The 15,045-nt window shown below is 38.7% G+C and overlaps 1 protein-coding gene across 4 annotated transcripts in view; it reads left to right on the forward strand.

The window, feature by feature from the left end:
* ALDH7A1 (aldehyde dehydrogenase 7 family member A1) overlaps positions 1 to 15,045 on the forward strand; it is a 56,719-nt gene that overhangs the window by 14,361 nt on the left and 27,313 nt on the right. For 3 of the 4 annotated variants that reach the window (XM_064275738.1, XM_064275743.1, XM_064275752.1), the window contains 5 exons: positions 1,190 to 1,318; positions 2,776 to 2,820; positions 6,825 to 6,902; positions 8,341 to 8,438; positions 13,303 to 13,344. In XM_064275738.1, the coding sequence (XP_064131808.1) occupies positions 1,190 to 1,318; positions 2,776 to 2,820; positions 6,825 to 6,902; positions 8,341 to 8,438; positions 13,303 to 13,344 (392 nt within the window). The remainder of the gene's footprint in view (positions 1 to 1,189; positions 1,319 to 2,775; positions 2,821 to 6,824; positions 6,903 to 8,340; positions 8,439 to 13,302; positions 13,345 to 15,045) is intronic. The other variant, XM_003404468.4, reaches the window with a different exon arrangement.

Genomic DNA, 15,045 nt, shown 5'->3' on the forward strand with positions numbered 1-15,045 from the left:
TTCCTATTTAACAGTTTCTACACAAGTTATGCAGTGATATTGGTTACATTTTTCACAGTGTATCATTCTCATTCATTCCGTTCTGGTTATTTCCAGTACTCTAGTTTTCCTGCCTCCTTACCCTCTCATCTTTGCTTTAGAGCGATTTTTGACCATATGATCTCCTATAGATGATTTTTTTAAGAAGCTTATTTCTCACTGGTGATATTTTTAATTTTATGAGCCAATCTATTATTTAGCTAAAAGGTGACCACAAGGGATAATTTTGGTTTAAGGATTGAAGACAATCTCTGGGCTATAGTCTTGAGGAGTCTCCTAGTCCCAACAGGTCCAATAAGTCTGAACTTTTTAAGAATTTGAGTTCTGATCCAGATTTTTCTCCCATTCTGTCAGGATCATCCATTGTGGCCCTGAACAGACCAGTCAGTAGTTGTAGCTGGGCACCATCTAGTGATTCTGGTCTCAAGGTAGATGAGGCTGTGGTGTGTGTAGACTATTAGTCCTATAGACTACTTTCTTTTCTGAGTTTTTGCTTTTGTTCCGGATGAGTAGAGACCAGTAATTGACTTTAGATGGCTACTCCCAAGCTTTTAAGACCCCAGGCACTACTCACCACATTGGGATGTAGAACATATACTTTATGAAGTATATTATGCCAATTAACTGAATTGTCCCATGGAACTATGATCATAAGCCCTCAAACTCAGAAAACCAATGTCATGAGGTCTTTTATTATGTCTGAGAAGTATCCATAACTGTCCCATATGTGGTTTATTATATTTTCAGGTATACATGCCTATACACATCCATATATGTATGAATATACATGCACGTACATATGCCTATAGATACTTCTGTCTGTGCACACATATGTACCTATGTTTTCATACTTGTGCAAACCCTGGTGGTGTAGTAGTTAAGTGCTACAGCTGCTAACCAAGAGGTCGGCAGTTCAAATCCACCAGGGGCTCCTTGGAAACTCAATGGGGCAGTTCCCTTCTGTCCTATAGGGTTGGTATGGGTTGGAATTGACTCGATGGCAACGGATTTATTCATACTTATATACATATGTGCCTATATACATAATTGTGTAACCACACACATTTTTTTGATGGTGGTTAGTGTTGTTCCAAAATTATATTTGTCATATCCTTTACCAAAAATATCCTTTTTCTTATGCATTTCTTAGTGACAAGAATTACGTTGGTCAGGCTGTGTGCGCTTCATCCACATTTGGTGCTTCCTTTCCCATCACCAAAAATAATAAGTGTCTACTGTCTCGAGAGTGCATCCCCCTCTCCCCTCCCACACATCCCTGGTAACCATCAATAAGCATTGGTCTTTGTATGTATATCTATTCTTGTCTTCTTATAAAAGTACAATCATATAAAATTTATCCTTTTGTGATTGACTTATTTCATTCAGCATAACGTCCTACAGATTCATCCATGTTATAAGAGGTTTAGAGGATGATGGATAATTTTTAATTTTTACGTATTTTGCCATTGGTAGTATGACTTATTTCTTTTTTGACACTGTGTAGTCTCCACTGCTCCTCCCCAAGCAGAAAACTAAGAGAAAAAAGGACTTCTAATTAGCTACAACCTTCTTTTTAAAGTTTAACCTTTCTTTTTCTTCTTCAATGAAAATTTGTTGTTGATTTTATTTTTGCTAAGTCTATGTACTTCTTGTATTTTATTTTGATATGTAGGATTGTTAGTCTCTTTTGTGGTTACCTTAATATTTACCCCTATTTTTCTAAGTTTAAACCATTCAGTGAAAATTTGATAGCAGTGAATCTCCAAGTGATTCTGAGGCAGCTGGCCAATGCTTCCTGAGAGCTTTTAAGTTTTGCATTACTATGAACTATTTGTTAGTAAAAGTTAGCTGGGAACATGTCTGTATTTTATAGATGAAACAGTAATTACTTGTCTTTAATTTTCAAGTTCAATGGAAGAACGTAGAAAAGGAAAAACAGGGTAGTTGTCTTTGGCCCCTTTTATATCCGTTCCACTAATGTGTTTTGATCTTAAGTGCTGTAATCAACTGAACGTACTCTGAGCCTGTCTACATAATGAGGCATTGTTGGGAGGATTGAGGATTTGGCACCATGTTGCCAAAGCGTGCAACGCTCTCCAGCCTTCTAATTAAAAAGGCTACTTGTATTGGAGTCGCTGGGTGGTTCAAATGGTTAACGTATTTGGCTGCTAATTGAAAGGTTGGAGGTTCCAGTCCACCCAAAGGCATCTTGGAAAAAAACCTTGTTGATCTATTTCGAAAAAGCAGCCATTGAAAGCCCTACAGAGCATAGTCATACTCTGATACACATGGGGCTGCTGAGCGTTGGAGTCAGCCCAATGGCAACTGTTTTTGTTTTTTTTGTTTGTGATTTTCCTCAGCTGTTTTTCTGAGCCTTCCAAGGAAAATTTGATGAATGCAACATGTTGACAGATTCTATTTCAATCACGCATTATACTTAGCGGTTAGTGTAACAGTTCCTATGATCAGTGCAGCAAGAAGGTTCAGAATTGCTTGGTGCTATTTTGGTGATCATCATAAAAGCTTTGTAGTCTCTTAGGTCCCAGAGACACTAAACTGCAGGAGAGATTTCCATTTCAGGTCCTAGGCTCATTTTTGATTAGTTTAATTGTACAGAGTTTTTTCCTCACACTTTTACTTACTGAAAGGTATTTATGCTTCTTAATAAAAGGTATTTATGGTTTCTACCAAATTAAGTTGCTTTCTCTCTTTTTTTTTTCTTTCAACCCTCTCAAGGAAAGGCGCTCCAACAACTTCCCTCATTAGTGTAGCTGTCACAAAGTAAGTATGTGTGACTTTCTTGTTCCTGGGAACGGTGTAATCTTGAAAGGGTGATTGATAGGCACTGGATTTTTAATCCAATGTGAAAGCGTCATATTAATCTAAACATGTAATTTGGATAACCTCTTTATCTTTTGGTTTTAATGGTCACATTTTTATATCGCTTTGCAGTTCACAAAGCTTTTCTAGAGCCATCTCATTTAATTTAACTCTTTAGAAACATGCCAGATATTGACATAACTGTTGAACTTGAACTCTTACAGACATTTTTTTGCAGAAGATCCTTCTTACTCTGTCACTTGCAAAATAAAGACATCCCCAGTAGAGAAGAAATATCCTTGAAATTTTCGGGGCTATGTTTTATAACGGTTCAACACATTAATGGTGTCAAGGGTAGATTTCTACCCAGCTAACATATTCACTGCTTTTGTTTAATATATAGACCATTAGCAAAACAGAAAGGCCTGGTTATTATCATACTAATCCACTGATTCTTCTAACATTATTTAAAATAGATTGCATCTTGTGGTTAGAAAAATTGTTATTTATTCATTTTCAAGGACTCTGTAGCTCTGGTTAGGTCATAAAATCAGTGTTACTAATTTATCGTTCCGGAACTTAGCCAATGAATAGAAGAGGGTACCCTCCTATGTAGGGTTATGATGCACCCTTGATGTTTCCACAGGCTGTATGGTCTGCATTCTCTGGTTTGAGACTTGTTGGTGAAGAACTTACGGTGGACTTTTATATAAGAGAGCCCTCAATCTTAGAAGATCATCTTGGAACAAAGGCTTAAGAATTGAGAAATTGGCTAAGAGAGGGTACCGTATGGTAGAGTTTACTTGGAAAGACTATGTGATATTGAGAAACCTCCAAGGCAGTAGTTTTCAAATTAAATATTAAGTAGAACTATGATATACAAAACACATAGAAATGATGAATGATTCCTCAGGCAATTAAAAAGAATAAACCATTAAAAAAAATGAACAGAACAGTTCACATGGGCATAGTGACCTGATTTGTAACTTAACATTAAGCAGCTGGTTAAAATATTGTTAATTTGGGGTATACGTCTTAAATGTTCTAAGTTATTGCTTTAAGTTTTTTTCTCTTTAAATATTTTAAAGAATTTGAAATATTAATATAGGAGTTGAATATTTGCTGGCTGATATTTTTCAGATAATTGAAAACATCTGGTTTTATAATAGAAGACTTTAAAAAGTAAAATAGTTCATGTGATGCCCAATTTTGCTAGAATGAACCAAGGGCCCTGCAGTGCCCTTGGCAGGGTGATGGGGAGATGGAGGAGGAATCTTGAATTCAATTACATGTGATGACTACAGGCCACACATGGTACCCATCTATTCAGAAGGCTTTAGGGCAGGAACATGGCTTGCCAGTAGGCTAGCATCAGGTATTCCTCTTGAATGGATGTCCTTGTAGTAGTTCAAGAAGGTGTAAGAGGTGTCAGGTACAAGGAGATGAGGTCTATGTTGGTCAGTTTGGGGACTGGCCTGGCTTGAAAGCCCTACTGCTCAACAGGAATGAAAATCGTAACAGTTGAATAGGCTTAGCTTTCAGGTGCCTACAAGGGAGATGTAGTAATAAGAGTCACCACACTCAGGGAAACCCAAAGTGTGGCATCCCCACTGGGTATTTGTAGTTCATGGTAGACCAATTAGGCATCCTTTTTACAATAAGCTATGTCGTCTAACATTGTTGACACTCAGACATGTATCAGATTACCTGGGGGACAGAGCTAGAGGGTTTAACCCAAGGTCAGATTCTCATGCATTGGGGGAAAAGGTTTTTCTAACCCTTGTACCCCCTATGTGCAAAGCAAAGTCCCTGCTCCTAAAGAGTGTACAGTATACTTGTATAGCAATGTGCATATAAATTTTTGTATGAGAAACTAACTTCAGCTATAAATTTTCACTTAAAACACAATTTAAAAAAACACACAGTGGCTACAACAATGGACTCAAATATACCAATGATCACGAACATTGCACAGGACCAAGCAACGTTTTGTTCTACTTTACATAGGGTCACCATGAGTTTGCAGCCCACTTGATGGCAACTAACAGCAACAGACTTTATCATAATTGATCGTATCAGGGCCTTTCGGTAAAATAAAAATAGATGGTGTTGAAAAATGGTCCCTCAAATGGCAAGCATCAGAAAAGACAGGAACACCTGATAAAGTTGCTGGTGTTTTAAACACATAAAGTTTGATTTTCTTGGCAAAAGATGTTTCTTACATTTGAGGAATGCTTAAATCTAAAAAAAAACTCTGAAATACAGTGTCCTTATTGCCAAAATGACTGTCTCCTGTTAAATGCACCAGGCACTCACTTCCATATGCCTGCTTTGCCTGGATGTGCTGGAGAAATCAGAAAACAGACACAGGGCTAATTGCTGTGAAAAATCAACGCCTGTCCTTTTCTATTTTTATCATGACAATGAATGCTAGATTGTTGCATCTGAACATAAGAATGAGAATTATTCATGTAGAAGAAATCAGACATGGAACAAAGACCAGCTCTGTAAGAAGAGTGGGGTTGAACATTTCTAAACTGGTTCAGAACCAATGCCTGAGACACCTCCTTAATTTCCCATTCCTACCCCTTTTTTTTTTTCTTCTGCAAAACTGAACTGCTTCCTTTGAGTTATATTTAGTATATATACCTGGAGTCCCTGGAAATAATTGTACAACCTGATGAAACCTGGTTTCGGACACGACAAATGCAGTCTGTAATGCTTAATTGGATTGGAGGGGAAAAGAAAGCCACTATAATGGATATTTTTGGGGGGATAATTAGGGTGCTTTAAATATAGGCTGTAATGAGATTATATGTGTTGTCATACCTTACTTAGGCTTGACAGTGGTATCATTTCTATAGAAAAATGCATTTGAGAATTGGATCTTTTAAAATGAAAATTAAACATATTAGAAAGTAGCCAGCAAGTTGGGATGATTAATGAAAAGGAATTTTGCGCTGTTTAGGTAAATGCTTCTTTGGAAGCTCAAAGTGAACAGAAGAACCTTGCTTCAGAGAAATCAGAATTACCTGAGCCATTTTTTTTTTTTTTTACAACTCCAAGTTTGATTTAAGGAGCTGGCATTCATTTTGACAGTACCAACATAAGTTCTAGGAGGAGACTGGTTAAGAAAAGCTTTGCTTGTCCTTAGTGCCTTAGCCTGTAACCCCAACCAAAAACCAAAACCCACTGCTGTCGAGTCGATTCCGACTCATAGCGACCCTATAGGACAGAGTAGAACTGCCTGATAGAGTTTGCAAGGAGCGCCTGGCAGATTCGAACAGCCGACCTCTTGGTTAGCAGCCGTAGCACTTAACCATTATGCCACCAGGTGTTCCCTTAGCCCATAGAGTGCTGGTATTTCTTGACTAAGATGGTTTGGTGCGAAGCCAATGGACATGTGTTCTGAGCATCTCAGAGCTCTGCATGACAGGCCCAGCTTTCTGTCCTGTATCTCCTTAGCATCTACTCTAAGTTGTGGGGACCTGCTCCCTGCTTCATCCTTAACCACTCTTTTGGCTAAGCTGTGCCTTGCAGAGAGGTGTTAAAACCTCATGTTCGTGGATGGGGAAGACCTTTTATTTTCTTCATTTTTCTAGGTTTTATTCCTTTATCATCATTTTAATAGATCTCTGATGGGTGAGAAGAAAAGCCTTGTGATCAATCTTCATGTTTTTAGTTTGGCAGAAAATATTTGAAAACAATGATTATTTGAACTGCCTGAGAAATGCTGTGTGTCCTTTATCTATTTTATATGTTTTTTTTTTTTTTTTGCCTTCTTAAGCTACTTTTAGGAAAACAGATTTCTGTGGGTGAGGAGAAACCCAGGTTGGAATGTTTGAGGGATGGGGAAGAGAGTTGAAAAGAAAAGTCAGACTATTGAAATTTATTCCTAATTTTTCAAAAACTTCTTAAGAGATGCCGTAGTTACCTTATTTAGTAATTGCTTTTTTTCTTTCTAGGATAATAGCCAAAGTTCTGGAGGACAACAAACTGCCTGGTGCAATTTGTTCCCTGACTTGTGGTGGAGCAGACATTGGGTAGGTTAATAGGTCTAAAGTATCTTTCGGTTGAAGGACCTCAGGTTGATTAACTAGAATCATCTTTACTAGAATAATGAAACCCAATACAGCTAAGGAGATGAGAATATTTCTTTAGAAGGATTATTATTATGGACCTAATTGGGTTCTTGCTGTATTAATGCATATAACCTCTACTGGAGGATGAGCAGGCATTGTCTTTTTAATTGCCTAGAGATACTATGTGTAAGGTGTTTATATCCTGAAATTATACACTGCTGTAATGACGGGAGGTCCATAACTTCCTGATACTTGATTTATAAAAGTATTTCCTTTCAAACCAAAGCTGTGAAGTTATAGTCTGGTTTCTCACTCCCTCCTGAGAACCTTGCCTATCGACTGAGTTCTTCAGCTGACTAGAAATTGGAACCCTGGGAACACAGCCTCTCTTTAAACTGGAGCTGACTGTAATTCGCTGAACCATGATGAAAACTGAGGCTGCTTTTACCAGCTTATCATAGGAGTTGAATCTTTTAACTCATATGGGGGTGGTTAAAATCTTAGTCTTCCTTCAACAGTTTCACCATTTTTCTGCACTTACTGGGCCAGCTCAGAAAGGTGCAATGATAAGTAACTCCTTTTTTTCATATAAATGAGAAAATATTGGAAAATACAACTCCTATTTAAACAGTGTACAGTGAAGTATTATCTAAATGTCCTTTGAAACATTAAGTGTTCTTTACTTTGAACCTGCTCTCTTCTTACACTCTGGACATCCAGTCCTTTGTGTTAGACTTGGAATAGCTCAAATCTCTATAGTAGTGGTACACAGGAGTGCAGTAGGTAACAGTATCCATGCTCATCTTTGCTGGGCGTAGCCTGGGGAAGTCTACCTGGGTCATTTCGTCAAGCTGTTCTAGCCCTGCACTAGATCAGTGCTGTGACTGCACTGCTGGGTTCACACTGAGCCCTTTGAAGTATTGAACTCTAAGCAAAGAGGTTCAACCCAGTAGTGGCTGTCGAACATTCCTTAGAAAAAAAAGCAACTAGAAATCCTAGCACAGCCTTTATAAGCCTACTACTATGAGGGATACCATAGGATGTTCCCTACAGCCATTCTTAAAGGAATTATTCATTAGATTAAGAGTCTGCAAAATAACTGAAACACTCATGCTACATAGAAATACAGGAAATGCTAAGTTCATACTGTCAGTCACCCACTCAGTACAGGAACAACGTTCTTCCTTAACTTCCTTCTGGCTAATACTGAGGTTACCCTATTATGTAGTATGGCTGTGCTTTTGAGCAGTATGGTTTTTATGAAGAGTTTCCTTTGCTCCCCTTGTAGCTTTGACTGACTGACTGTTTAAGGGGCATGTCAGTGTTTTCCTGCTGGGTACCACTAGGTGCTGCCCTTGCTGGGTTTACCTGCTTGGTGACTCTGCCTTTTCCCCTGCAGCACAGCAATGGCCAAAGATGAGCGGGTGAACCTGCTGTCCTTCACTGGGAGCACTCAGGTGGGAAAACAAGTGGCCCTTATGGTACAGGAGAGGTTTGGTAAGTGTTGGCTTTCTAATGAACCTTTTAATTCCCTCATAAGTATGAATGTAGAATCTAAAAGTTGGGTTTTTTTCTAGACCCTTTCCATGGAGACACCAACCATGTTCTGAATGTCCAGTTAAAAGAAATGGGGACAGTTATTAGTGGGTTAATATCAGGGAACTTCCAAATTTTAACAGCATAATTTGGAAAAGGATATCATTTTCCCTCCAAATGACCATAGTAGAATCTTATCCAATATATTTATCGAATTTAACCAGACCTGTTGGCAAATTAAAAAAGGAAAAAGCACAGCTTAAACAGGAGCAGTGAGTATAGGACCTAGAGTAAGTGTGAAATAGAAGACTTAAATCTGTTCTTATCTCATTTATATTTCAGTTTATATGACAGAAGGGTTGTATGGACATAGCTTTGTATGCCCTGCTTTACAGCTTGTTTAAGAATCTTCAAGGATAATATTGACTGGCTGCTGACAGAAAGGTTGGCGGGTCGAACCCACCAGCAGCTCTGTAGGAGGAAGATGTGACAGTCTACCTCCTTAGAGATGACAGTCCTGGAAATCCTATGGGGCAGCTCTACTCTCTCCTACAGGTTGCTATGAGTTGGAATTGACTCTACGGCAATAGGTTTTTTCTTTTTTTTAAATGCTGAATTTAGACTCTGTCCATAGGATAAGATGCGACTTGACTAGTTCATCTTTAAGTTGTTTTGCTATGTAGTCTTTGCTTTTAAAAGGCAAGCTTACAAGAAGCGGTTAGAGCTAATAAACGAGGACAGAAAGATTGTAGGATACAAGATCAAGATATAAAAGTTAGTTGTATTTCTCTATGCTAACAATGAACAACCTGAAAATGAAATTCAGAAAACAATCCCATTTACAATAGCATCAACAATAATAAAATACTTAGGAGTAAATTTGACAAAAGAAGTACAAGTCTTACACATAGAGACTATAGAAAACACCACTGAAATAAATTAGAGGAAGGCTTAATTGAAAGATATCCTATTTTCATTTTTTTTTTGAAGATTTAGATATCAGTACTCCCACAAATAATCTATAGATTCAGTGCAAACCCTGCCAAAATCCCGGCTGCCTTTTTGCAGAAATTAACAAGCAGATTCTAAAATTCATATGAAATTGCAAGGAACTCAGAATAGTGAGACTTTGGCTCAGGTATTTTGAGGGTGTTATCGGGGGGGGACCAGTCCCTAGAGAAGGACATCATGCTTGGTAAAGCAGAGGTTCAACAAAAGAGAGGAAGACCCTCAACGAGATGTATTGACACAGTGGCAGCAATGATGGGCTCAAGCATAGCAGCAATTATGAGGATGGGGCAGGACCAGGCAGTGTTTCATTTTGTTGTACATAGGGTTGCCATGCATTGGAACTGACTTGATGGCACCTAACAACAGAATAGTCAAAATAATCTTGAGAAGGAACAAAGTTGGAGAACTTAGACTTCCTGAATTTTAAAACTTGGTATAAAACTACAGTTATCAAGACTGTACTGGCATAAGAATAGGCATATAAACCAGTGGGATAGAATTTTGAGTCCAGAAAGAAACGCTTACATCTATGGCCAGTTGATTTTTGACAAGGATGCCAAGACCTTTCAATAGGGAAAGAAATGTCTTTTCCACAAGTGGTGCTGGGAAAACTAGATAGCTGCATACATAAGCATGAAGTTGGACCTCTACCTCACACCATACATAAAAATTAAGTCCAAATGGATCAAGACCTAAATGGAAGTGTTAAAACTATAATTAATATAAAACTCTTAGAAGAATACGTAGGAGTAAATCTTTGTGACCACAGGTTAGGTAATGGTTTCTAAGAAACAAAAAGCATTAAAAATATGATAAATTGGACTTCATCAAAATTAAAAACATTTGTGTTTCAAATGACACCATAAAAAAAGTAAAAAAGAAACCTACAGAACGGGAGAAAATATTTGCAAAGCTCTCATATCGAGAATATATAAAGAACTTTTAAATGTAACAATAAAAAGACAACTCAACTAAAACATAGGTAAAGGACTTGAATAGAACACTTTTCCAAAGAAGATATACAAACAGCCAGTAATCACATGAAGAGATGGTCAACATGGTGTTCTATTTCTTACATTAGCACGTTCCATCTCTCGTCCTTTTCCCGTCCCTTCTTAGTCAAGCAATAGATTGTAAATATAGTTTGTACCATAGGTAGGATTATAGATTTTAAAAATATACCTGCCTATCTTGAGTTATAGGTGCTTTTTTTGTAGGGGATTGGTGGTTAGGAGTCAAGTTAGAAAGCCACTGATGGGTAATCGGAAGGATGTGAAAAATAAAGGTCCCTTCTCTTTTGCCAAATCTCACTTGCAACCAGGCAGGAGGAACTGATGTTAAGCATAGAATCTTGTTTCTTTTTCATCTTCACATAATGCTGTATATACTGAGAAAGCTTTCATTAAATCAGCTATTGCAGCAGTGACGAGAGCTGATGTAGCACTTGATGGCTTTCTGTCGTAACACAACCACCTTCCCTTTGTTAATATTCCAGTAGGATATTTACTGTTTCAGAGTGGTGGAAATGAGAACATACTCTCCTGTCATCATGTGCTCTCCTGATAGCACAAATATGTAAAAGTTATTATATTGAAGATGATTTTAAAGTACATTTAAGGGGGAATCTCAAATCTTCTATGCTGGGGAGAGAAGGTAAGAATGACACGACAGCCTGCTGTATGACTTTTGTGGAATGAAGGCTGGCAATACATATCAAGAGCCCTAATCATACCCTTTGACCCTGACCTGGTAGCTAATCAGCAGTCAGTGTATTTAGCAGTAGAGGAATAGCTAAACAGAATTTGCTACATCATCAGCACCAAATAATAGCAGTGCATTTTTTTTAACAGCTTTGAATATCTTAGGAAAATGGTGTGAGATATTAATCAGGAAAAAAAAAAGCAAAATTAATTGGATGGTACGATCTCAACTAAACATAAATGTACAGGGAAAACACTGGAAGGTACTAGACCAAATGTGAACAGGGACTTTATGGTGGCATTATGGGCCATAATATGGGCCATACATTTTTTTCCTGCTTGATTCTTTTGTGAGCCAGAATCGACTCGATGGCACACTGGGTTGATGCTTTTGGCTTTAATTATTATTTTTTAATTTTCTACAATGAGCACAATAATTCTTTGCAACTGTTTATTTGGATATAAATTCAAACTTAAAGTTAGAAGAATGACATTAGGAATTCCTGTATACTCTTTACCAAGATTCACCAATTGTTTGCGTTTTGCTCCATTTGCTTTATCGTTTTTTTCTCTCGTTTCAGTAATACACACATACACACACACCCTACGAGTGCATATTAGTTTTGAACCATTCAGAATAAATTGGAGACATGGTGCCATTTACCACCAAACATTTTGGAGTTTATTACCTAAGAATAAGGCCATTCTTTAAAACTAGGAAATTTAATGTTGATGGACTACTCATGCTACTTTTTTTTTTTTATTAACTTTTATTGAGCTTCAAGTGAATGTTTACAAATCAAGTCAGACTGTCACATATAAGTTTATATACACCTTACTCCATACTCCCGCTTGCTCTCCCCCTAATGAGTCAGCCCTTCCAGTCTCTCCTTTCGTGACAATTTTGCCAGCTTCCAACTCTCTCTATCCTCCCATCCCCCTTCCAGACAGGAGATGCCAACACAGTCTCAAGTGTCCACCTGATATAATTAGCTTACTCTTCATCAGCATCTCTCTCCTACCCACTGTCCAGTCCCTTTCATGTCTGATGACTTGTCTTCGGGAATGGTTCCTGTCCTGTGCCAACAGAAGGTTTGGGGACCATGACCGCCGGGATTCCTCTTGTCTCAGTCAGACCATTAAGTATGGTCTTTTTGTGAGAATTTGGGGTCTGCATCCCACTGGTCTCCTGCTCCCTAAGGGGTTCTCTGTTGTGCTCCCTGTCAGGGCAGTCATCGATTGTGGCCGGGCACCAACTAGTTCTTCTGGTCTCAGGATGATGTAGGTCTTTGGTTCATGTGGCCCTTTCTGTCTCTTGGGCTCTTAGTTATTGTGTGACCTTGGTGTTCTTCATTTTCCTTTGCTCCAGGTGGGTTGAGACCAATTGATGCATCTTAGTTGGCCACTTGTTAGCATTTAAGACCCCAGACGCCACATTTCAAAGTGGGATGCAGAATGTTTTCATAATAGAATTATTTTGCCAATTGACTTAGAAGTCCCCTTAAACCATGGTCCCCAAACCCCCGCCCTTGCTCTGCTGACCTTTGAAGCATTCATTTTATCCCGGAAACTTCTTTGCTTTTGGTGCAGTCCAGTTGATCATGCTACTTTTTAAATTGTAAAGTAAAATGAAAAAAATATTTGGGATAGGCTGTATTCTGAGGAGGAGCCTGATGACGCTGTGGTTCAAGCATTCGGCTGCAAACCAAAATGCGGGTGGTTTGAACCCACCAGCCACTCCATGGGTTGTCTGCTTCCATAAAGATGAAGCCTTGGAAACCCCATGGGGCAGCTTTGCCCTGTCCTGTAGGGTTGCTATGCGTGGGAATTGACTTGACGGCAGTGGGTTTGTTTTTTATTTGGTTATATTCTCAGGCCATCTAGCAATGAACGTAAAATACTGCAAAAAAAACCCCAAACCCATTGCCAGTGAGTCGATTCTGACTCATGGTGACCCTACAAGACAGTAGAACTGCCGCATAGGATTTCTAAAGAGTGGCTGGTGGGTTCGAACTGCTGACCTTTTGGTTAGCAGGTGAGCTCTTAACCACTGTGCCACCAGAGCTTCATAAAATACTGTGGTAGGCATTAATTTATGTTTGTATTTTTTAAAGGGAGAAGTTTGTTAGAACTTGGAGGAAACAATGCCATAATTGGTAAGGCTGCCCTTTATTTGCTTTGTTTTCTGTTCAAAATGCCCTAATAGCCATCACGAACATATAGAACTTGTTAAGGAACTCACCCCTTTAGTCAGTAAGACTTTCTATGTTGTGTGTGCCTGTGACTTAATTCCTGTCTCGGAGTTTTACCTGGGAGAGAGGACACAGCTTGGTTGGAAGGCACAGTTAACTGGGAAAGGAACACGTTTGGCACATATCATCTTGGGTCTTAACCCGTTGCTGTTGAGTCAATTCTGACTCATAGCGACTCTGTAGGACAGAGTAGGACTGCCCCATAGAGTTTCCAAGGAGTGGCTGGTGGATTTGAACTGCCGACCTTTTTTGGTTAGCAGCCAAGCTCTAAACCACTACACCACCAGGGTTCCACCTTGGGTCTAGAGCCTTGCAAATGGGGCCTCCATTGTGGTGTGGCATTGTTTCTTTGTTGGTTTCCTTCTTTGTTTCTAAAAACTGGCCACATGCTTCTCTAGAATAAGCAACTGTTATGTGACTTGCTAAATCCTTGAGATTCAAAAACATTAATTTATGTCTATTGGAATCTTGATTGCTTTTATATTGGGAAGGAAAACTTCCTTAAGGCATTAAAAAAATCACTTATCTATAGGTTTCAAGATTACTTAATTCTATTTTTTAATTATTTGAGTTTGACACAAAAGAAAATAGTCTATCAGCTTAACTTCTGGATAATGGAATGAAGATCAGATTGTTGAGACTTAATAGAAGCATATCTTTAAATGCCCATATGTATTGTGGGCACTAAGGGGTTTAAAAATATATGGTGAAAGGTTTGTTCTAGATGAGCTTCTCATCTAGTTAGAGTTCATTTAAAAATACAGGTAATGTTTTGTGAGCACTAGGAATTTGCCAGGGACTGTGCTAAGCTGGAGGAGTCCTGATGGCACAGCAGTTAAGCACTCAGCTGCTAACCTAAAGGTCAGCAGTTTGAACCTACCAGCCGTTCCATGAGAGGAAGATGTGGCAGTCTGCTTCTGTAAAGATTACAGCCTTGGAAACCTATGGGGTTGCTAGGAGTTGCAATAGACTTGGCAAAACTTTGGTTTTGGTACTAAGCTATTTATTTTTTTGTTTTACTTAATCCTCACAGTAGTCTCATGAGGTGGATATCATTATGAACCTCATTTGATTGTAAGACTCTGAGGCTTAAAGAGAGGATGTACCTGAGATGACAGCCTAGCAAGTGGCAGAGCAGGCATTTGTGTCCACCAGTCAGACTCCAGACCACAGCCCTTTCCTTAACTCCTTACTACCAGGCGTTAGTACCTAGGCATTATCACCCCATTTTACGAATAAGGAAACTGAGGCATACAAAGTTAAAATAACACAATTAAAAAGGGGTGGAGCTGGATAAGAACTCTGGTCTTTTTGATCCCCCAGACCACCTTCTTCACTATCATGCTAGTCTGAGAACACTGTTAGAGTCGGAGACGGGAAGAATTGAAAACATAAGAGGGAATTATGGATGTAAACTTCCAGAAGGCATAAAAGAGGGAAAGAATTACAAGTAGTATAAATGGAAGGACTGACATTGTAAATACTACACTGAATTTTTCTTCTGAGGGCAGAAGAGGAGGAAGGAATAGACACAAATAAAGAGGAATTAGGAAGTGGTGTTACACTGATCTCTTCAGAGAAGTAGAGGAAGCACAAAGGGGTCCT

Source organism: Loxodonta africana, chromosome 2, assembly GCF_030014295.1.
Source record: "Loxodonta africana isolate mLoxAfr1 chromosome 2, mLoxAfr1.hap2, whole genome shotgun sequence".
In the NCBI taxonomy this organism is placed as follows: domain Eukaryota; kingdom Metazoa; phylum Chordata; class Mammalia; order Proboscidea; family Elephantidae; genus Loxodonta; species Loxodonta africana.